The following is a 22,934-nucleotide window of genomic DNA, read 5'->3' as shown; positions in this document are numbered from 1 at the left end:
ACTACTATAATACTGCCCCTATGTACAAGAATATAACTACTATAATACTGCTCCCTATGTACAAGAATATAACTACTATAATACTGCTCCTATGTACAAGAATATAACTACTATAACACTGCCCCTATGTACAAGAATATAACTACTATAATACTGCCCCTATGTACAAGAATATAACTACTATAACACTGCCCCTATGTACAAGAATATAACTACTATAATACTGCTCCCTATGTACAAGAATATAACTACTATAATACTGCTCCTATGTACAAGAATATAACTACTATAATACTGCCCCTATGTACAAGAATATAACTACTATAATACTGCCCCTATGTACAAGAATATAACTACTATAACACTGCCCCTATGTACAAGAATATAACTACTATAATACTGCTCCCTATGTACAAGAATATAACTACTATAATACTGCTCCCTATGTACAAGAATATAACTACTATAATACTGCTCCTATGTACAAGAATATAACTACTATAATACTGCCCCTATGTACAAGAATATAACTACTATAATACTGCTCCTATGTACAAGAATATAACTACTATAATACTGCTCCTATGTACAAGAATATAACTACTATAATACTGCCCCTATGTACAAGAATATAACTACTATAATACTGCCCCTATGTACAAGAATATAACTACTATAATACTGCTCCCATGTACAAGAATATAACTACTATAATACTGCCCCTATGTACAAGAATATAACTACTATAATACTGCCCCTATGTACAAGAATATAACTACTATAATACTGCTCCTATGTACAAGAATATAACTACTATAATACTGCCCCTATGTACAAGAATATAACTACTATAATACTGCCCCTATGTACAAGAATATAACTACTATAATACTGCTCCCTATGTACAAGAATATAACTACTATAATACTGCTCCTATGTACAAGAATATAACTACTATAACACTGCCCCTATGTACAAGAATATAACTACTATAATACTGCCCCTATGTACAAGAATATAACTACTATAACACTGCCCCTATGTACAAGAATATAACTACTATAATACTGCTCCCTATGTACAAGAATATAACTACTATAATACTGCCCCTATGTACAAGAATATAACTACTATAATACTGTTCCTATGTACAAGAATATAACTACTATAATACTGCCCCTATGTACAAGAATATAACTACTATAATACTGCTCCCTATGTACAAGAATATAACTACTATAATACTGTTCCTATGTACAAGAATATAACTACTATAATACTGCCCCTATGTACAAGAATATAACTACTATAATACTGCTCCTATGTACAAGAATATAACTACTATAATACTGCCCCCTATGTACAAGAATATAACTACTATAATCCTGCACTGTATGCCGTGTATGTGGTGAGCTGTGAATCAGGTGTACATGTTGCTTCATTTGTCTGATTGCTCTTCGCTCGTATATATCATTTGTCCTCTGAGGTCTCGTGGTGACCTTGGATATACTTGTAGACGGTAATTGTGCACTTATATCGGACGCTCTCCACAAATAACCATGCCAATTGAGCCGGGCTTTCTTTATGATTGAAGTCGTCCACTCTCTTTATTAATTTTCCTTCCGGTCACTGATCTCTGTCCAATTTCATTAGTTTTTTTTTTAATTTACGACTTGAACTCCGGAGATCTGGCCCGTTGGAGGTTGAGGCGGTTTTTTTTCTTGTTGGTTTTCTGCGTCCTGTTACATGGAGGGGAATCATTCTTTGTCTCGTTTGCTTTCACCTAATGGAGCAGGGTGTAGCGGTGGGTAACGCCATGTGAGGGTCATATTTGAGCTCTGCCACGTAAAAAGGCACAAGTGTGTGCCCTTTGTAAGAAAAAATAAAAAGGGACAAAAAAATATCGCCTGTGACCGGAGAACCCGGCACAAGCCTCCATCATGTCTGACTGTAGGAGACGGAGAGGCTCAGATGCGGAGTGCGCAGGCGCAGGGCGCCCTCTGCTGGTGCGTTATAACCCCACAGATCAGAGATTGGGGGCTCAGCGCCTTTTAACCCCATAAGGACTGTATCGTTTTTTGGTGTTAACCCCTTAAACACTGAAACCAATTTTTTTTTTGAGTTCTCGTTTTTTCCCTCCCTTTCCTGTGGATGGCGCTGTGGAGGGCGCGCTGTTCTTTGGGCCCTGTACCTTTATTGCTCCCATCTTGGGGAACATTTGACGTTTTCAGCACTTTTTCTTACATTAAAAAAACGAACGCTTTTTCTTAAAATGTTAAATCAATAGGGAGAATAGTTTTAGTGTGATCCCGGCGGTTGTAGCCGGAGCTCGGCTGTCGGTCACCACCAGGGAGCTCTTAGCTCAGTGATCTCTGCCGTTTATCCGCCCTCAGTGATGCCGCGCAGACGCCATCTTTATTGTGGGCAAAGAATCGGCTAATAAATGAGCAAAGGAGCAAAAGGCAAACACAGGCCGGAAGTGACGTCACTGCTCCGCGCCTCTCGAGGAAGCGGAAGTGGATATGCGCAGTGACGTCACATCCGTTCAGCGCCAAAACTTCTTTGTGCCGGAGGAGGAGTTTTGTGTGCAGCGGGGAGAAGGAGGATGGGTGAGATCGGGAGCGGACAAGGACTGTGAGGGCGACAGAGCCACCGAGGGGGAGGGTTGGCGGCTAAACTCTGAGCTGATCGGGCATGGTGGAGTATGGTGGGAGAAGTGTGTGCACAACCAGGGAAACAGCGGCAGATGGGGGGCTGAGGTCAGGAAATCAGGGCTGGGACACTCTATGGCGGATGGGGCTGGTAGACCCAGGCAGGCTGTGGTGAATAGGGGATGGGGCTAGTGGTGGAGGATAGGGCAGCAGTGGATCGTGGGGTTGGAGGATGGGAAGTTGGGGCTGGGGGTTGCGGATGGGGGGCTGGAGGACGGGCAGGCGGGTGAGGATCGGCAGGCGATGGTGGAGGCTGCAGGACGTGTAGGCGGTGGCGGATGGGAGGGCAGGTGATGGCGACTGGAGAACAGAAGTTGGGGCAGGCAGTTGTTGGTGGGGGGGCTACATTCATGGACCTACTTCTATTCATGGTGGATTTTGGGTGTAAATGCCTATTACCAGTAACGTTTTTGCTTGTGCAGGACGACGTTCTGCCTCTGGAGATGAGGAAGGAGATGACAATGAGGATATTTATACTTCTCTATGGGATGTGACCAGACAGTCGTCACAAGGATGACTTGGAACTAGAATTTATCGATCTTGGTGAGTGATCTACTATTGCTGGGCTCTGCCAGATCTCGTCAAGCATGGTGCCCCTACCATAACCCGCTAATCCTTGCACACAATGACAGTCTGCCGTCCTGGGATTTAGTTTGATCCCCATCCTCTAATATTTGTAGTTGAGTCTTGTGCAGTGTTGACACTTTTTTTTATTGTTCTCAACCTTTTTTTTCCTGCATTGTCACCCAGCATCACCTCTATGTGCCACCATCCTAGGCCGTATATCAGGGTAGGAATTGTTGTCCCTGACTGTTTTACAAGATGCCTGACTGCAGACACTCATGGGTGAGCATCTCCTACATGGATTTAGTGATGTCTGGGGAAAAAGCCAAACCCTGGGGCAGCATTGGGGAATGATGACCAAAAAGGCCGAATTGCAGCGTCATCCTGGGCAGTTGACTCTCTGTGGGAGACGCCATGACAAATCCTCCTGAAGCGAATACATAGCTGACCTCTGCTGTCTCAGGGCTGGACCTCCTGCTAGAGCAGGTGGAGGCATCTTGGGGTAAATGTTTCCATCTGTGGAGGTAATGGAAGCAGCTTGATGTCTTCCTGCATAGGACATAGATGATAGATTTCTCCTCTTATATAGGACTCAGTCACCTGTGTGTGGGGGTCTCGGTATATGATTATTTCCTGGCTTACTCTCAACAGATATCTGTGCGCGGATCACTGGAGCGTCCCTTCCACAAAGTCTGAGAACAAAGGTAACACTGCCCTTCATTAATCGTGCGTTTTGGTATAGTCAGTGGTGGGTGTATTTAAAGGGATGTTTTGACCTGGGGCAATTGATGAAACATGGCGTATCAGACAAAAATAATCTACAACTCCTATGCAAACCAGTAACCACAGACACACAGATTACAAAAATAACCCTGAGTTGTCTGATCCTGCAATCATGTGCTGCTAGTCTTCATCTGCTCCTTTTTTTGTAACCTACAGAAAATGATAAAGTATTGCATGTAACCATGGCATTGCATTGATCTGCATAGGAGCTGTATACACAGAATACCTGGCGAGTTGTAAAAGTTCATGTCTTGTTCTGCAATGTTTAAATTTCAATTATATAAAACTGAATGAAGGCTGAGGAATGATGACATAAAAGGCCGAATTACAGTGTCCCCCTGAGTAGCGCTCTGTGAGGGGCATAATGACAAAAACCCTTGAAGCGAAATCAAACTGACCTCAGCTTGGCCCAAACGGCTTCACTTGTTCATCTGTACTGCATTTGTGATGCTAATGTATCTTCTCTCCAACAGGACGGGGCTGATAAAGCAGCTTATCCAGGTAAGGAGAATCATGGGAGACCGGCAGGAGGAGTCCTGGTGTCCAGAGTCCGTGTGGATTTCCCAAATGGCAGTCTAATTTGTCTACAAAGTGCATTAAGACAAGGGCTACAAACCCTCGGCAATGGCCCCTAAAAAATGGGAAGGTGAAGCATAAATATGGCTCATAACCTTGTATATGCCTTTCTTTGTAATGTGAATAAAATACTTTTATATTTCTAACTAGTTGCCTGTTCTGGAACTTTTTTCTATAGTGGGAGGCTTTAGATAATTGTATGCATTGAGCTCCCTCTAGTAGTGGTGAGAGGCAAAGTTAACAGGAGTCTGTCATCAAGTATGTGCTCATGGAGCCACAGCTGGCATTCTACGGGGCTCATGCTTGCCTTTATAGACATCTGTGATCGCTGGTCATCCAGGCAGTAATGACTGAGCATCCAGTCGGTGGTCTGAAGACAAGTTTCCTCAACTATAGCGCTGTCTATGCTCAAGGTGTGTGCTCTTAAAGGGGTTAATTGTAATCACTTATTCATAGAATAGGTGATAACTTGCAGATTGGTGGGATTCCAAGTACCAGGATCTGCACCAATTGCCAAAATAGGGCACTTTTATTATTCGCGTTAGAAAGGAGAAACAGTGCACATGTGCAACCGCAGGTCCATTCATTCTCTTCAGGGCTGCCATGTGTAGCCTACTTTATGAAATGAATGGCGCATTTAGTGAGGATGTGTCCCATTCTGCCGATGTGCGCAGGTCCCAGCGATTTACCCACCCCACGATCAGTAAGATATCTCCTTTCCTATGGAGAGGTGGTAACTGACCTCACAACTAGTATAAAAACCTTTCTTTACTGGGCAATAACTTCTGGCTCTAAAGCTATTACACAGAATCTGCAGTATTTAGAAGTCTCATGTTGGGCCCTGGAGTACTGCTTGATTCAGACATAAGACTCAGAGATGGAACAGCACCCGGAATATTGCTAGGCCTCATGTTTCATTTGCTGCATGCCTTAAAGTGCCAAAATGTGCACAGGGTATACCCCAAAAAAGACCCCCCCCCCCCCCCCCCCCCCCCGATATGGGAAATTACACCCCCTAGTCATGCATCTCGACCCTATCCGTAGTGCGATCCAGAAGTTACATAATTGTACAGTTTCCTCCCTTGTTATGCAGTGGTCTTACTGACTTGGGTATACGGGTGCATCCTCTGCCAGGGCAGGAGATGTGTTGGGCAGCCACTGACTCCAGCAACCACTCTGATCGCTGCTGTTTAACAATTTAGATGCCGCTACCAGTCGCTAAAAGCGGCTTTTAAATGGTTGTGATTGACACAATTGCGAGATGATTTCAGCCATCTTTTTGATGGGCCTTTTATAAGAGATCATTATTTTTTTTATTCTGTATACACTACAAGTGATCATAGCTGTATGTTTTTAGGGGGATGAAGAAGTAAAGTAAAAATTAAAGTTTTAAAAAAATTTAAATCAGTTAAAATTGCCATTTCTCCAATTCAAAAATAAAACAACCCTTTAACCTCTTAATGACCAGGCCAAATTTTACAACTTTGACCAGTGTCCCTTTGAGGTTATAACTCTGGAACACTTCAATGAATCCCGCCAATTCTGAGATTTTTTTTTTTTTTTTTTCTTGTGTGACATATTGTACTTCATGATAGTGGTAAAATTTCTTCGCTATGACTTGTTTAATTGTGAAAAACTAAATTTGGCAAATTTCAGAATTTTCAAATTTTTAATTCTTATACCCTTGAGTCAGAGTTATGTCACACAAAATAGTTAATAAATAACATTTCCCACATGTCTACTTTACGTCGGTACAATTTTTGAAACAAATTATTTTTGTTAGGAAGTTATAAGGGTTAAAAGTCAGCTTTCTAACAATTTAAAAAAACATTTTTTATTTTATATTTAAGAGACACCATTCTAAAAACTACCACTCAAGGTGCTCAAAACCATATTCAAGAAGTTTATTAACCCTTCAGGTACTTCATAGGAACTGAAGCAATGTGGAAGGAAAAAATGAACATTTAATTTTTTTTATTTTTTTTTTCACAAATTTATTTTAGACCCAAACTTTTTTTTTTTTTTATTTTAACAAGAGGAAATGATCCCCAAAACTTGTTGTGGAATTTCTCTTGAATACGTTGATACTTTATTTGTGGGGGAAATCTACTGTTTGGGCGCACAGAAGGGAAGGAGCGCCATTTGACTTTTTGAATGTAAAATTTGCTGGAATAGTTAGTGGACGCCATGTTGTGTTTGCAGAGCCCCTGATGTGCCTAAACAGTGGACCCCCCCCACGTGACCCCATTTTGGAAACCACACCCTCAAGGATTTTCTCCAGGGGTATAGTGAGCAGTTTGAACCCACAGGTAGGTTACAGAATTTCATAACATTAGGTGATCATTAGCGTTGAGTGCAAGTGCTCGCTACTCCGTTTACATCTGGTACTTAGCTATGCACTGTATACTGTGGGTGCTTGAGTGACATGCTTGAGTCCCTATGTTTTGCGGCTGTGAGACACCAAGAAACCACGATACTCTATGCAAACTTGAGTAGCGAACACTTGCGCGCTCAACACTAGCCATCATTTTAATTTGTTTTACTTTTGAAAAAAAAAAATTTCTAATGCTACCCTAACCCCAGCTGCAAAGAATGAAAAGAATGAAAAAAAACATTTTTTTTTAATCAAAGGGGGGGAGGGATATGATTTACTGTTTTGCTTTATCTTGATGATCAAAAGGAACCAAGAGGAAAAAATGTCCTATTGTTGCCGGGTACCATCTGGCAGATCTCAGCGGGTGCACTGGACATACACCCGCCAATATTTTTTTTTTTTCCTAGGAAGGTGATGCTGGGTCCCGGGACAGATCAGAAGTGCGTGAGGATGGCGGAGGTCTCGGGGGGGGGGGGGAAAGAGAAGAGAGAGAAATCATTTAAATCGCAGGTACACTGTTTATTTTGTGATCAGTCACTGGAAATCCAGCCCTGATCGTGTTCTCCGGGGTCTGTTACCCCAGTAGCTGAGACCTCGGACAGTTCCTGACTCTGGGGGGCGCTTCAGTCTTAATTCTCGATCGTCATTTTAATGCGTATCGGCGGTCGCTGAAGGGTTAATCTCCCCACATGTGTAAATGTCGGAGCTATCAAAACATAGTTAACCCTTAAGGGCATGTCACACTAAGAGATATCGCTAGCAATATTGCTATAACTTGTGACATTATAGCGATATTGCTGTCTGATACTTACCTACAACCCGCTGGTTATTGCTGATGGCGCGAGAACGTCCTGGACTGTTTCTCGTCAGCTTCCTGCTGTGGCGACGCGTGGAACCGGGCGGGAGGACGCAGGATCGCCTGGTGTGACAGGTAAGTAGCGATCCCCGTCCCCTGCGATGTCGCTGGTGAGATCTGCCTGTGTGGCAGCTCACTAGCGACCACTTAGCGATGCACCAGCGATCCTGACTGCATCATATCGCTGGTCGGGATCACTGGTGCATCGCTAAGTGTGACAGCACCTTTACAGTCACAATTGTCGGTGTTTGTTGCATCAACCACAAAAATACAAAAGTGGTGAAAACATAATTTATACAATAGGCTCGTCCCAATAAAAGAACCTGCGCCACGAACAACAACCGGTGTGTGCGTCCGCACGGCTTCAGGGTAAAGGCAGACTACAGCGGCAACTCTCCATCGCTCCGCCGCAGTCACAGCACTGCGCTGAGGAACATGGCGGAATCTAAGGCTACGTGCACACGCTGCGGATTTGGCCGTGCGGATTTTGTAAAATCTGCAGGTCATTTTACCTGCGGATTGCTCTGCGGTTTTGCCCTGTGGTTTTTCATCTCCACAATGGAGATGGTAAACCGCAGCGGAATCCCTGTCAATTCTTTCTGTGGTTTTCAAACCGCGGAAAATTCCACAGCGTCTGCACAGCGGGTTTTTTTTTTTCCATAGGTTAGAATGCCACTGTACACCGCAGCAAAAACTGCTGCGGATCCGCAGCGTGTGCACACAGCCTAAGGGAAATAATGTCCAGCAGTGGATGTTACTGGGGAAGGGGCAGACTAACACTCCCTGCTGGCGGTTATAGGGTCAATGCTGACATAACGGAGAGCTGCTCTGCGCGGTCACACGGAGACGCTGCGGCCGTCACGGGCGGTGTGCCCTCCTCACACCCCGCCCCCTGAGCAATGACGGCCTGCAGGGACCCGCCGCATCCGGTCACGTGACCCGGCTGAAGCCGCAGACACGGTCACGTGGGCCGGAAGCGGCCGCGCAGTGACGTCACCTCCGCTTGAGCATCATCATAACAACAACATCCCGGCTGAGAAGAGTCTGCGCTCCTGGGAGGGGGCTGCCGGGACCGCGGGGGAGAGTAATCACCGGGGCTGTGAGGGCGCAGGAACCGGTGAGGGAGAAGAGGGGCCTAGTGAGGAGACACAGGGGCAGAGGATAGGGGTGTAAGGTAGTGACCCCTATACAGTCCTGACAGGGAGCAGCAGATAGGGGTCAGAACCGGTGGCGGACGTAACGTGTGGCCGACATAGAGCTGATAGGGGTGTAACTTGTGGATGACGGGGTGCTGGTGAGGACGGACAGGGGTGTATGGGCAGGACAGGTGGCAGACAGGGGCGTAACTTGTGGATGACGGGGTGCTGGTGAGGACGGACAGGGGTGTATGGGCAGGACAGGTGGCAGACAGGGGCGTAACTTGTGGATGACGGGGTGCTGGTGAGGACGGACAGGGGTGTATGGGCAGGACAGGTGGCAGACAGGGGCGTAACTTGTGGACGACAGAGGGCAGAAAAGGGGGTTATTTGTAGACAATGGGGCGCAGGTAATGACAAAGGTGTAAGGTGAGGACGGGTCTACGGCCAGAGTGGACCAGGGCATGAGGTGAGGACAGGCAGCAGACGGGTGTATGGCCAGGGTGGACCAGGGCATGAGGTGAGGACAGGCAGCAGACGGGTGTATGGCCAGGGTGGACCAGGGCATGAGGTGAGGAAAAGTAGTGGTTAGGAGGGGGCATAAGTTTGGAGGTTCAGGTTAGAAAAATTTTGGTCACAGATTACGCAGTTTTGGTGACACCACCAGTGATCTGGCACAGTCGGCTGCACTGTGGTCATTTTTTAGTTTGGGCTCTGGTGCAGCATCAGAGATGATTTTGGTAAATGTAGCGCGTCACTAAATCCTCTTCATTTTGACATCTGGTGACGATATGTAGAAGGGGCCTCCGGCCACCCACACGTCTGACACTTGGGTTGATGGAGGCTGCAGGGAGGGATTAGCACCAGGGGAATGTTGTGGAGAGACTGCAAAGGAGCCGCATTGTGTCAGAGGATTGGTGAGAGCATTAGTCCTGTGGAGATATAGAAAGTGCTAGAAGACGTCAGAATCACACATCAGATCACAATGAGCAGCGCAGCTGAGCCGTCAGCTCCTGGGCCAAGGAAGATGCCCAAAGAAGAAGTGGCGTCTTGGTCTTCAGCAGATCCGGCTCAGGGTGATGAAAAAAGTGTCCGTGACTCTGGCGCCTCTGAGGAAGACATGAAATCTTTGGAGGCCAGTCTGCACCAGCAACTCAGCGAATGGGGCCCAGTGATTACGGTCGGACAGCGGCTTTTAGTGTGGGAGCAGCCATTGCCTAGTCTGCTGACGGCAGTAGCTCTGCATGGGGCTTTCTGGTGAGTCTTCCACCCCACCTTCACCAAGTCAAAAATGGCTTATAACAGGGAATATTAGAATGCAACTGCATAGTGTCTCTGTGCCTTTATAAAATGAGGGTACCTTTTTAAGTCTTACGTAGTCACAACAGGTGTTTTTTCTCCTTCACATCTGATGTAATTTCTTTGTCTTTCTTGCAGGTTATTTTCTTACCTCTCTCTCAGACCTGTTTTTTTATTGAGCTCCTTTCTGCTGTGTCTGCTGGGTGTGGATCGCTGGAAGCCGTGGCTGCTCCATCACTGCAGAGGTGACTCCCTCACATCTTGTGTAATGTGTGGAGAAATTGCATAATACAATGCGTAGTAATGAAAAAGTAGTCCACAAATAATTGGATCAGACAACAAACCCATTCTTGCTCTGTGCCATACGGTTTTGGTGGGTGGTACAGCGTTTGGATGGGACTGGATCAGAAACTGAAGTTGTAACACGTAATATACCATTACATGCCATGGCAAATGGCGACTGCAGCCACCATGGTAGAAGGCCCTCAGTACCAATCTTTTGAGATTATAGGAAGGCTAAACTCCATAGGAGATTGAGAATTATACAAGTAACTAAAGGATCGCTGTTTCAATTCTCCAGTGGCGGATGGGCTATGAAAAAATGTAAACAATTTAAAAAAAAAAATAAAATTGTTTAAAAAGTTCAAGAAAGGTTAACATTCATATCACCCCCACTCTATTCCAAATAAAAATAATAATGAAAAAACGTGCATAATTGGTATTACCAGTTTTGATTTGTCAAAATATAAAATTATGTAATTCGCATGGTAAACACTATAGGGGAAAAAAAATACAAGATTTGCATGTTTTGTTTTTTGTCAACTCTCTTACTAGAGGAATAAAAAAGTGATAGTGAAAGTCGGCTGCTTGAATGGGTTAATGTTCACTTAAAGCAATCAAAAAAGCCAACTTATTTAGGCATAAGATGCAAGGTTGGAAAAGAAAAAAAAAAGTTGCTGTTTTTTATAATGGGGCATAAAACAGAGCAACAATTGGCTGTCACATTGTGGAAGGATCATCTTTATTCTCATTTGCACTAGGAAAGACTAGAAGTAATGGGATGAAACTTAATGGGAGGAGACACAGATTAGATATTAGAAAAACTTTTTGACAGTGAGGATGATCAAGGAGTGCAACAGGCTGCCACGAGAGGTGGGGAGTTCTCCTTCAATGCAAGTTTTCAAACAGAGGCTGGACAGACATCTGACTGGGATGATTTAGTGACTCCTGCTTTGAGCAGGGGGTTGGACCAGATGACCCAGGAGGTCCCTTCCAACTCCACCATTCTACGTGTCTACGGATGACGTATTGAAAATTGCTGCAACTTTCTCAGTTGTTTAAAGATCTATTTGCTGTCACGAAAGTAGAGATTGCTACCGTAGCAATTGGGATGAAAAACAGAGGCAAGTGCGGCGTAGGTTACACAGACCTCTCTGTTATTGTGTGAATGGGATCCGGATCGGTTCACTGTAAACCAGAATGAAAATAGTGAAAGTTTTCTAGATGCTGTACAAATTGATAACTATTTGAAATGTGTTGCTAAACCTCTACTTCTTTTATTAATGACGTGTCTTCTGTTTTACAGCTCAGTCTCGTGGAGATCCAGCCGCTGACAGGTATATCTGTCTGATATCATCTTTTCTCCTCTGGGCGCTGTATCTTATTCTAGCTCCTGGGATACAACGATCAGAAGCTTTTAATTTGATGTAGAAGCAGACTGAAAAACTCAGAAGCAGCCCATAGGGGGCGCTAAGCAGCACTGTTACTCCCACTTCATTGATTTGTATTGATATATATTGAGGCATCCCCAGTTATTCCTGTAATTTCTGTAATGCAGGAATTAATCAGGTTTCTTCTCTGCTTGCAGTGAGACTACGGTTGGAGGGACGGGCCATCACCGCTTGCTGAGTCTACCGGAGCTGTGCCACTGTCTGGCCGAGACCTGGTTCACCTCACAGCAGTTCCTCCAGGAGCTGCTACTCTACAAAAAGCAAAACCCAGGAAAGGTGAGGAGAGACTCTGCAAATGGGGGGGGGGGGGGGGATTGCAAAAGCTGTATTCAAAAATAGGGTAGAAAATTAAAGGGGCAAAATACATTGATGTCCTCTATTTCCATTAATACAGTGGCTATAATGGGGGGAGGTATCTGGAGTATGCTCATACCTTCTTATCTTTTGCTGTGAGTTTTTTTCACAGCAGGTCCTCAGAAAAATATTACTGCAGTCCAGTCCTAAGGCCCATGCTAACACTAACAGCCTTGGGCATCATGGTACAAATACAGGCTAATAAAATTTAGTCTTTGATGCTATGATGGGCATCGCAACTGATCTTGGTATCATTGTAACTACTTTATTTCTCTGTCAATGTTCTTCTCACCCCTGTTACACCATGTGAGTCTCAATCTAAATAAAAACAAAAGCCCCTGTGGTTGTCATTAATGAATGAGACCCACTGAGACTGGTGGTTTCACTTCCACACGGAGTGCTTATTCGGTCTCTTCTTTCTCTGCAGTTCTGTGTGATGGTGTGTTCGTGCTGTGCCGTGCTCGCCGTTGTCGGACACTACGTTCCTGGCATTATGATTTCCTATATTATATGTAAGAACTGATTATATTCCATATCCGTCCTTTACATGATGAAATGCACACATGACTGCGGCTTTCTTTATTGCAGTACTCAGCGTGCTGCTGTGGCCTCTGGTCGTGTATTGGGAACTTATCCAGAGGATGTACACCGCTCTAGAACCTGTACTTATGAAGTTGGACTATAGCATGAAGGGAGAGGACCTGCCACGTTCTCATAAGAGTAAGTACCGGGGGCAGAAGGTTCAGTTATTCCTGTGATCCTAAATGTTAGAGAACAGCTTTAAAGAGGTTGTCCTACTGGGGATCTTGTGACATTGGCATCTCTGAAGCCTTTCTAATATACTAGCCAGCAAGTAAACAGTTCTTGAAGTTCGTATTGGAAGCAGGAAAAAAAGAGGCAAGAGTAAGGATCTCAGCGACTGACACAGACGGACGTTTTGGGAGTGTTCCCGGTATACGACAGGTCTTGCAGGATGTTCACATATTATGGCAGGACTTGTGAGGTGTCTCCTTTTTATGTTAAATCTTGTGGGATGTTCCCCGTATACGACGAGTCTTGTTCGGTGTTTCCGGTATACGACAAATCTAGTGGATTAATCCAAGTGTACAGTGACTTTTGTGGGGTGTCTCCTTATAAGTCAAGACTTGTGGGGTGTTCCAGATATACAGTATTCGTATTTTGCCAAAAATCATCCAAGAAAGGAGAACATTAGGCAGTGTTGTGGGTGCCCTCGTCGTATTGATGCTCTTTAGTAATGACGGTGCCCATCTTGTCTGATCCAGCAGGCTGAGTGAATGTAGAGAAAATTACCGATCACACAGCATCGCAGCTTTAATACAAAGGTTTCTGGAAACGTGGAACATTACCCAAAAGGTTATCGTTTCCAATTCCTTGACTGTTCATGTTTTTTTTTTTTTTTTTATCCTTTTCAGAAAGACAAACCAAGAAGGAGCCAGAAGAGGGACAGGAAGTGTCGGCGGATACAGACAGTGAGAGCGAGATTGAGCTCTCTGGCTTCTCTCCTGAGGTGGGTACACGGGATGACATCAGGTCTGACATTTCTAATCTGCATCCGGCTGCACAGTGACAGCATTAAAGTGAATGTCCGTTTTTGTCATTTATGGTCCCTCTGAGACCCCCCCCCCCCCCCCCCTTCCCCAGTGCTCTACTTGTGAGAGCTTTCAGGATTATTAACTGTTTATATCCTTTTGCAGCTAGACGTGAGAATCACCGCCTTGGCCCTATCCATTACCGACTCTGAATTGTCGGATGAAGAGGCTTCGATCCTGGAGAGCGGAGGATTCTCAGTATCCAGAGCAACGACACCGCAGCTGACCGATATGTCGGAGGGTACGATATTAGTATATGGCTACGTTAATGTCCTCCTACAATGCATAGACTGCAGTGTCACTGGTAATACCAGTCTGTCACATGTAAACAACCTAAATGGCTTGTGCAGCACCTCCCATTACAGCTTTGGAGATTGTTTCAACCTGACCAGAACAGCTGCCAAGGCAACAATCCAATACCCAAGCATTGTCTTAATCCAAATAATAGGACATGTGCATGACAGCTGCTGGATATCAGACTCTTGCCCAGCATCTGTGAGGGGGGGGGGGAGGCGGGAGGCGCCGCACAACCCTTTAAAAGACATCTGTCAGATGGTTTATACTTAATTAGGCTGTGTGCACACGCTGCGGAATCCGCTGCGGATCAATCCGCAGGGATTTTGCAAAAACCGCAGATAATCCGCAGGTCAAAAGACCTGCGGATTATCTGCGGTTTTGCCTGCGGTTTGGTCCTGCGGATTCACTATCTCCACAATGGTGGAGATAGGAACCCGCAGCGGTTTCCGCAGAAAGAATTGACATGCAATTCTTTCTGCGGATTCAAAACCGCAGCAAATCCGCGCGGATTTTTCCGCTGCGTCGGCACAGCGGTTTTTTTTTACCATTCATTTGAATGGTACTGTACACCGCAGCTAAAACTGCTGCGGGTCCGCAGCGGCCAAAAACGCTGCGGAAACGCAGCGTGTGCACGCAGCCTAAGGCATGCACAGCTCCAGGATGAGAAATGGGGTAAAATGTACCTGTGTGGCTGCAGATCAATGTAGATTGGAAAGCTTGCTTGCTTGAACAGGGATGTTTGTAGTCTGTAACAAGGGGACACATAAATCTGCAGCAGAGCTGTATACAGAAGACGTTAGACTGACGATTAAAAGCCATTGCAAACAAAATTTGCAGAAGTGGACGTAGCCTTTAAATTTTATTGTCATCTATTCCAATAATACCATAAATAATCAGACCAGCGGCGTTCACGCTACCTCTCACCCCCTTAGTGGTGGATTTGCAGCAAGCATCCTCATTAAAAACGTTTGGTGCTTTTTTTTTTACTTACCTGTTTATCTGTTTTTAGAGTTGGACCAGCAAGGTGCCGTCTCTGAAGAGCCCCCTCCTGCAGACTCCACTGAGTCCCCACTGTGGCTGAGGCCTGGTGACAGTGAAGAGAAGCGTTTACCACCTTCTGAGATTCCCCCGCTTTTACCAGTGGAACAACTCACCCTACATCCAGAAGAGTTGTTGCCCTCGCTCACCTCACCCCTGCATTTTGTAAATACGCACTTCAATGGGAAGGGTCAGCCCTCTCAACAGGAAGGCGAGATCCACCCCCTGAGCGAGGAAGCTGCCGGTGGAGCCATCGCCACGCCACCTTTAGCCAATGTAGACCCTTCAGCTCCTGTAGAGCCCGGGGGAGATGGGGAGGATTTTGAGCTTCTGGAACAGGGTGAGCTCGATCTAATGCGAAAGGAGCTGGAGGAGGCCGAAAAGCAATTAACCTCTTCTAAATACTATCAGCAAGGGCCAGACTCTTAAGGCCGGTGAGGAGGAGCGAAAGTTTGTCTAACTTTTTTTTGCAAATGGCGTCCTCTGCAGCATGGAAGTGGTAAAACATGTGGGCATTGATCTGAAGCACAGATTATTGCCAACCATCTCGCTCGAGAAAACTTCTATCTACTTACTGCCCCCACCCCATCCCAGCCTTTTCATTTATAGTGTTATTGCATTAACTTACTAGGCTTGCTAACCTCTGAAGCTGCTGACAACCTCACAAATTTAGAAAAAAAACTGAGATAGTGGAAGTGTGTTTCCTCGGGTTTACACTTTTTTTTTTTTTCTATGCTTTTTGTAGCATCCCTCCTCAAAGAAGCAAAAAAACAAAACAGAAAAACAGCCACTGTATGGTCACCCGACTCAGTTTCATCTGCTCCTGTTACTGGTATATTTGCAAATTCTTTCCAGTATCTTGTACTGATCCTGAGTTACATATCTGATACTCCAGTCACAACCAAAGCTGCAATCATTTGTAAATTTGGAAACTATCAACACAAATTTTGGTGTAAAACTTTTACATCCCCCGCAGTGCAGAATACCGGCCACAGTCATCCAACCTAGAAATATCCACATTCTGAATGCAGCTTTGGATGTGAATAAGGTCCAGATCACGTAACCTGCAAACCTAATCGATAGTGTAGAAATGGAAACCGTAAAGGGGTCTAAGGTAATCTTGTGTGAGGGCAATACCCCACCCCATGAGGGTAACGGAGGCTGCGGGCCCAGGACTGAGCACTAGTTGTCTACGTACGTCTGCGTCTTCTCACTCATTATCGTTTGAGGATTTAGGACAATGATTACAAGGTAATGGGAATGTAGGAGAACGATTACACAGCATTCGCTTACCAATAATTCCTGTACCTTCAGGAAGTGATGATCCTACTGGCCGCTCTGTGCTTATCGCATCTCGTAAAATCCGATGTGTAAGAATAGTTTTTAACGTTAATATTTATTACAATGTTTTAGTGATACGGATCTGATCGTGATGATTTCTTGCAGCACCTTCCAGTAGGGCTCCGTGAATACAGAAGACTCCGCGATAATGTTTCGTTTTAATCCACTTTCTGAACACACGTGCAAGACTTGTGAATATTTATATGTAAAAAGCTGACGTCCATCTCTGACCAGCACAGTTCACCTACAGATATGACCTACATATAAAAAGCAGTCACTGTGTACATACATTACTGATCCTAAGTTACATCCTGTATTATACTCCTGAGCTGCACTCACTATTCTGCTGGTGCAGTCACTGTGTATATATATGTACAAAGTGACTGCACCAGCAGAATAGTGAGTGCAGCTCTGGGGTATAATACATGCGCTAACTCAGCATCTGTAATGTAATGTATGTACACAGTGACTGCACCAGCAGAATAGTGAGTGCAGCTCTGGAGTATAATACAGGATGTAACTCAGGATCAGTAATGTAATGTATGTACACAGTGACTGCACCAGCAGAATAGTGAGTGCAGCTCTGGAGTATAATACAAGAGGTAACTCAGGATCAGTAATGTAATGTATGTACACAGTGACTGTACCAGCAGAATAGTGAGTGCAGCTCTGGGGTGTAATGGAGGATCAGTAATGTGATTTATTTACAAAGTCCTTTATGTTATATATTATATCTGTATATGAGCTGTATACAGGGTCAGAGGTCGGTAAAGCCTTTTAAGATGTAGGTCACTCTTTAGGGTTTGATAAACCAATGTTGGAGTGCAAGTTTCCTCTCCCCGGTGTGAGTGTATGTGGTGTGTGAGCAGTCGCATCTCTGTGCTGTGTACATGTCTGTAGCGGTGACCTAGCTGTATCTGTAAGTCTGTGTGTAGGTGTGCGGCTGTGGAAATGTACAATTTCTATGTGTGTAAAGTGTACAATTATATGATTAACACCCCCCCCCCCCCCAAAAAAAAAAAAAAAATGAAATAAAGAGCAATGTATTTAGCGTCCGCACCTCTCAGAAGCTGCTGGCTGCATTGTCGTGTGACTACAACATCCTTACTTTGCAAGAAAGATCCATCTCTCTGATCATGTATCCGTGTGCGCATGATAAACCCCTAACGTGATCCAGTACCAGTGTAAAGGGCCTGTCACACTAAGAGATATCGCTAGCAATATCGCTATAACTTGTGACGTTATAGCAATATTGCTAGCGATATCGCTGTGTGTGATACTTACCTACGACCCGCTCCCCCGCTGGTTATCGCTGATCGCGCGAGAACAGGCTGGACTGTTTCTCGTCGTCTGCTTCCTGCGGCGCTTCCTGCTGTGACGACGAGCGACGCGTGGAGCCGGGCGGGAGGACGCAGGATCGCCTAGTGTGACAGGTAAAGGTACTGTCACACTTAGCGATGTACCAGCGATCCCGACCAGCGATATGACGCGGTCAGGATCGCTGGTGCATCGCTAAGTGGTCGCTAGTGAGCTGCCACACAGGCAGATCTCACCAGCGACATCGCTGGGGACGGGGGTCGCTACTTACCTGTCACACCAGGCAATCCTGCGTCCTCCCGCCCGGCTCCACGCGTCGCTCGTCGTCACAGCAGGAAGCTGATGACGAGAAACAGTCCAGCCTGTTCTCGCACGATCAGCGGGGGAGCCGGTCGTAGGTAAGTATCAGACACCGCGATATCGCTAGCAATATCGCTATAACGTCACTAGTTATAGCGATATTGCTAGCGATATTTCTTAGTGTGACAGGCCCTTTAGTAACTACCCCCGACCCCTGTGATGTCGCTGGTGAGATTTGCCTGTGTGGCAGCTCACTAGCGACCACTTAGCGATGTACTAGCGATCCTGACCGCTTCATATCGCTGGTACATCGCTAAGTGTGACAGCACCTTAAGGATATCACAGGTGCCAAGTTGGTCATGAAATATCCTTTCCATTCACGAGACTGGAGGGATATTTTATTTTGTTAGCTACTCATCGCCTAGGTTATAGACTGCAGAAGTGGCCAATCAGCAATGGCCTTTTTCCTAGGCAAGAAAGATCCTAATTACAAGCTTTTTGTAAGTGCTGCTCTGAAGCTGGTTGATCTCAGGATCCGACCACCTTTTACTGTAAAGTCAAAGCTGCTCCAGCTTACAGCATCGGCAAGTGCATCGCTCAGGCTCTATCTGTCCATCATCAGGAGCACAGTGCTCCCCTGCAAAAAGGTAGCCGACAGGCAGAGGAACTGCGCTCTTGAAGATTGATGATAAACTTTAATTCTGTCCAGTGATTGGCTGCAGAGGTCATGAGACATAACAATATCGCATGACCCCTGGAAATAGCTGAACAGACGTTGCAGAGGTGGCGCTAGTCTGGGGCAAAAGTATGTACGTTTTTATTTATTTTTACATTTTATGTGGGTGCAACTAAGGCCTCTTTCACACTTCAGTGTTTTGCATCAGTCATAATCCGCCAAAAGGACGGATTGCGGATCCGTTGTAGAACTGATGACAACGGGTGCCACCCGTCCGTTTTTTTTGACGGATCCGACAAATGCAGATCTTTAAAGGAATCGCAGTCTGGAAAAGGGGAGAGAATGAGAATTGTTTTTGTCCGGCAGTCAGAAAGAATTTCGGGTTAAAACAGTGTCTGGAGGATCCGCCAGAAAAAAAAACGTTGCAAGCTCCGTTTTGAAATCTTTGAGAATGGTAACGGACAGCAACTTTTGGCGGATCCGCAAAAAAAAGGGATGCAACGGACGGCAATCCGTCACAATCCGCCCATAATGCAAGTCAATGGGGAAAAAAACGGATCCTCAAAAAAAAATTGCGGATCCGTTTTTTTTTCAAAACCTGGCGGATTGTGACTGATTGTAAAAAACTGAAGTGTGAAAGAGGCCTAAGAAGTGGTGGACATCCCCTTTTAGCCTGGCATGTAGCTGAAGTGCAGCACTTCACAGTTACATGGGTGTTCCAGTTCAAGTAAAAAATGATCATTTGTAAAGCGAAAAGTTGGACAATTTCAAAACATGATTTTCTTATCTGCTCCTTGTGGATGTTAAGATCTCTGCTTGCTGTGATTCTTCCTGATGGATTCTGTCCCAGCCATGTGATGGGACACTATACCACGGACGAGACAGCAAGTGGCACCATAATACAAGGCTCATACTCACTTGCGAGTCTCTCGCATGAAAACCTGGCACTGCCGCCGGCACTCAGACCGGAGCGTGCAGCTGCATAGAAATGCATGTAGCCGCACGCTCTGGTCCAAGTGCCGGTGGCAGTGCCAGGTTTTCATGCGAGAGACTCGCAAGTGAGTATGAGCCCTAAGGAAACTTTATTTGTCGGATAAGCCCGATTTTATCAGGCAGCGTGCTCGCTGAGTCGTGCTTTCGTCACTCTCACCCCTTGGTTACTGTACCTCCTAGAGAACGTTCAGAATTATCGGGAGCTAGCGGACTGGTGATTTCATCATTGTGCGTGTGTCATCTGCGCCGTCCTGATAAAGTAGTGACAGGGCCTGGACCGACGTCAGCAGATCCTCCTATGCAGCGAAGAGTCCAGCACGGCTGCGCTCACCAGCGCCTGTACATGGGGGCAGATATACAATCTAGTTACTTTTTTGCCATTTGTTGACGGAGAAAGAGGTTGAGTAGCGGTGGCATCAGAGACAACTCAGATCCCAGAAGTTATTCCATGATTGTTTTTATTATTTTTTTTAACCTGTACTTAACTGGTTCAGTTTGTTGTAAAAAAAAAAAAAAAAAAAAAAAAAAGACAAAACCCTTTCCCTTACTTACAATTTCCAGATCCAGCGTTGTGTCTTCCGTGGCGCCATGATCTCTATTATTTGGATATAATGGTGACAATGCTGCAAACTCCCTGAGATTAGCAACTTGTGTCATCTACATTGGCTCAGTGATTGGCAGCAGCGCCGTCAGCTTGGCGTCACTGCTGAGCTGGCAGACAAAAGTTTTCCGAAAGTTGACAACTTGTTTAACTTCTGAATTTCCAGAAATAAAATCTTTGTGACGTCCTCCTCTGTCAAAATGGTAAAAATTCGACTATACGTTCACATATCGGAATAGCTGTGGATTTTCCTCTGGAGGAGATTTAAGCAAATAACCTCTAAACGCTACATACGTTTTCCTTGCAAAAAAAATGACCTCCTGTGCTAAGTGTGAACATTGCTGAAAATTTCTGCACAGATTTTAACCACCGCAACGTAAACTGTACTTCACAATTGGGGGGGCACGTGTTATACAGCCGGCATCTGCCTGCAGCAGCAACAACCCGAACTAGCCCTAATCGCTGCTGCTTAACTATTTAGATGCCAACGTCAATCACAGTATCATTTAAATGGAGCAATCGTTGGTGCGTTCATGCACTGGCTGAATGCCCCAATCCTGTCATATTGCACCTCCTATGAACCCCAAATTCATTGGAAGAAGACATCAATTTAACTACATACTGCAGTATTATAAAATGCAAGAATCAAAGCCATCACAGGTTCAAGCCCCCTACTGAAACTCAAAAACTAAAGTTAAAAAAGCCTTGAAAAAAAAAAAAAAAATATATATATATATATATATATATAAATAAAAGTTTATATCACCTCCTTCCAATTCAAAAAAATTGTCGGAAAAACCCAATCTATCAAAATATAAAATTATTTAATCTGTAATTAAATATTTAAAAAACATGGCTGAAACTGCAAAATTTCAGTTGCGTCACTTCCCCCAAAACATGCAATAATAGTGGGTTAGGGTCTGTGCACATGTTGCAGATTCTACTGCGGATCTGCAGCAGTTTCTGCTGTGGTGTACAGTACCATTCAAGTCAATGAAAACCGCAGTGCACATGCTGCGGATCTCCGCGGTTTTAAATCCGCAGCATGTCACTTCTTTGTGCGGATTCCGCAGCGGTTTGGGACCTGCTCCATGATCAGGTGTCAGACCGGCGGATTTCGATTCCGCAACGTGTGCACACGGCCTTATCCTTCCTAATAAAGTTTGGTAGCTTTCCTTCCCTCCTCTCTTTTCCCCTACCCCTATTTCCCTTTACCCAATTAATTCCCTTGTTTTATTATCCCTGGTTTAAATGTTTGACTTTATAATCTTGAAAAACTCAAAAAATAATTTGATGACAAAAACAAATGGCCAAAACATCTCAGATTTTTTAACTAGTAAAATTATTTATTGCTGTAATTGCATTCTGAAATGATTTTACCCCTCAATGAAAATTATAAAAGCTTATTTTGGCAGTTTCATTACACTTGGAATTTTTTCCTGCTTTCCAATAAAGTCAATGGTGTCATTCAAGACACTACAACTCATCCTGCAAAAAAAAAAACAAAAACAACTTCATATGGGAATGAGGATGGAAAAAAAAGCTCTAGGAAGAAGGGGAAAAAATAAGGAAAGCACAAGGAAATGAAAAATTGGATTATCAGAAATGTGTTGCGGGTGGATTCATACCTAGCAGTTCTTGTTGCAGAATTTTCTGAAACCACATGTGAATCTACTTTTCAAGGGGACGTCCACCTCTGGCGGCAGATTTTTTATCGGTGACATTTTTAATGACCCAAAATTGCAAAAAATTCTACAGTTTGCCTTTTTGGGCTTTTTGTTCCTGGGCATATTGGTCTTGAGAAGAGCTCAGAAAAAGACAGATAAGAGTTACAAACTCTTCCACTGGACCAGGAGCTCACAGATTCTCAGTGACAGAGGGTGTTCACTACTTTTACAGCCTAGGTCAGCAATGTCTGATGGGCCGGGGTCTGACACCCATCGCCCCCAGCTGTTATCGATGGCCGGCCGTACTTAGTGGAGTTGGCTGTCTACCTGTAGTGGGCGCCGCAGGTAATGACACATCCGCCTCCTATACAAAGCAATTGGAGGCGGACGTGTAGCTACGAGCTCCGGCCACTAGACTGCCAGCTCCGCAAGTGAGCACTTCCGGCCAGCAATAACAGCCGGGGGTGCTGGGTGTTGGACCCCGGCCAATCAGACATTTATGGGCTATTGTAGGTCATCAATGTAAAAGTAGTGGACAACCTCTTTAACTCATTTTGAGGAAAAAACTATTTTTACCCCAAAACCCACAAATTTACATATGAAAAAAAAAATACTGGACATTCCCTTTAAATCCTCAGCGCTTCAATTCTTTATACTAAATCCACTGTGGATTTCAGCCTTTGCATTTAGTGATGAGCGAACGTGCTCGCA

General features: G+C 44.8%; 1 protein-coding gene, 1 long non-coding RNA gene and 2 other non-coding genes across 5 annotated transcripts; all 4 read left to right on the top strand.

Moving 5' to 3' along the window:
- The first annotated feature begins 2,460 nt into the window (after positions 1-2,460).
- On the top strand, positions 2,461-4,780 carry LOC141049231 (uncharacterized). Of its 2 annotated transcripts, XR_012220297.1 has the most exons (5): positions 2,461-2,609; positions 3,134-3,254; positions 3,462-3,557; positions 3,927-3,979; positions 4,532-4,780. It is a non-coding gene; the product is annotated as an uncharacterized lncRNA (long non-coding RNA). The 2 variants fall into 2 exon arrangements; XR_012220296.1 differs by having other exon boundaries at positions 2,474-3,254.
- On the top strand, positions 3,618-3,730 carry LOC141049448 (small nucleolar RNA SNORD89). The gene has a single exon (XR_012220353.1). It is a non-coding gene; the product is annotated as a small nucleolar RNA SNORD89 (small nucleolar RNA).
- LOC141049449 (small nucleolar RNA SNORD89) lies at positions 4,355-4,462 on the top strand. The gene has a single exon (XR_012220354.1). It is a non-coding gene; the product is annotated as a small nucleolar RNA SNORD89 (small nucleolar RNA).
- A 3,971-nt stretch (positions 4,781-8,751) lies between the features above and the next one.
- On the top strand, positions 8,752-17,728 carry RETREG2 (reticulophagy regulator family member 2). The gene is made up of 9 exons (XM_073545441.1): positions 8,752-10,257; positions 10,438-10,544; positions 11,885-11,915; positions 12,167-12,305; positions 12,811-12,895; positions 12,972-13,103; positions 13,817-13,911; positions 14,099-14,234; positions 15,300-17,728. The coding sequence occupies exons 1-9, from the start codon at positions 9,986-9,988 to the stop codon at positions 15,755-15,757; spliced, it is 1,455 nt and encodes a 484-aa protein (XP_073401542.1). The 5' UTR covers positions 8,752-9,985; the 3' UTR covers positions 15,758-17,728.
- The last annotated feature ends 5,206 nt before the right edge of the window (positions 17,729-22,934 follow it).

This window comes from Dendrobates tinctorius, unplaced genomic scaffold (genome assembly GCF_039654945.1).
Source record: "Dendrobates tinctorius isolate UK_male_01 unplaced genomic scaffold, ASM3965494v1 ptg000143l, whole genome shotgun sequence".
NCBI lineage: Eukaryota > Metazoa > Chordata > Amphibia > Anura > Dendrobatidae > Dendrobates > Dendrobates tinctorius.
This window is presented reverse-complemented; position numbering and strand designations above follow the sequence as displayed.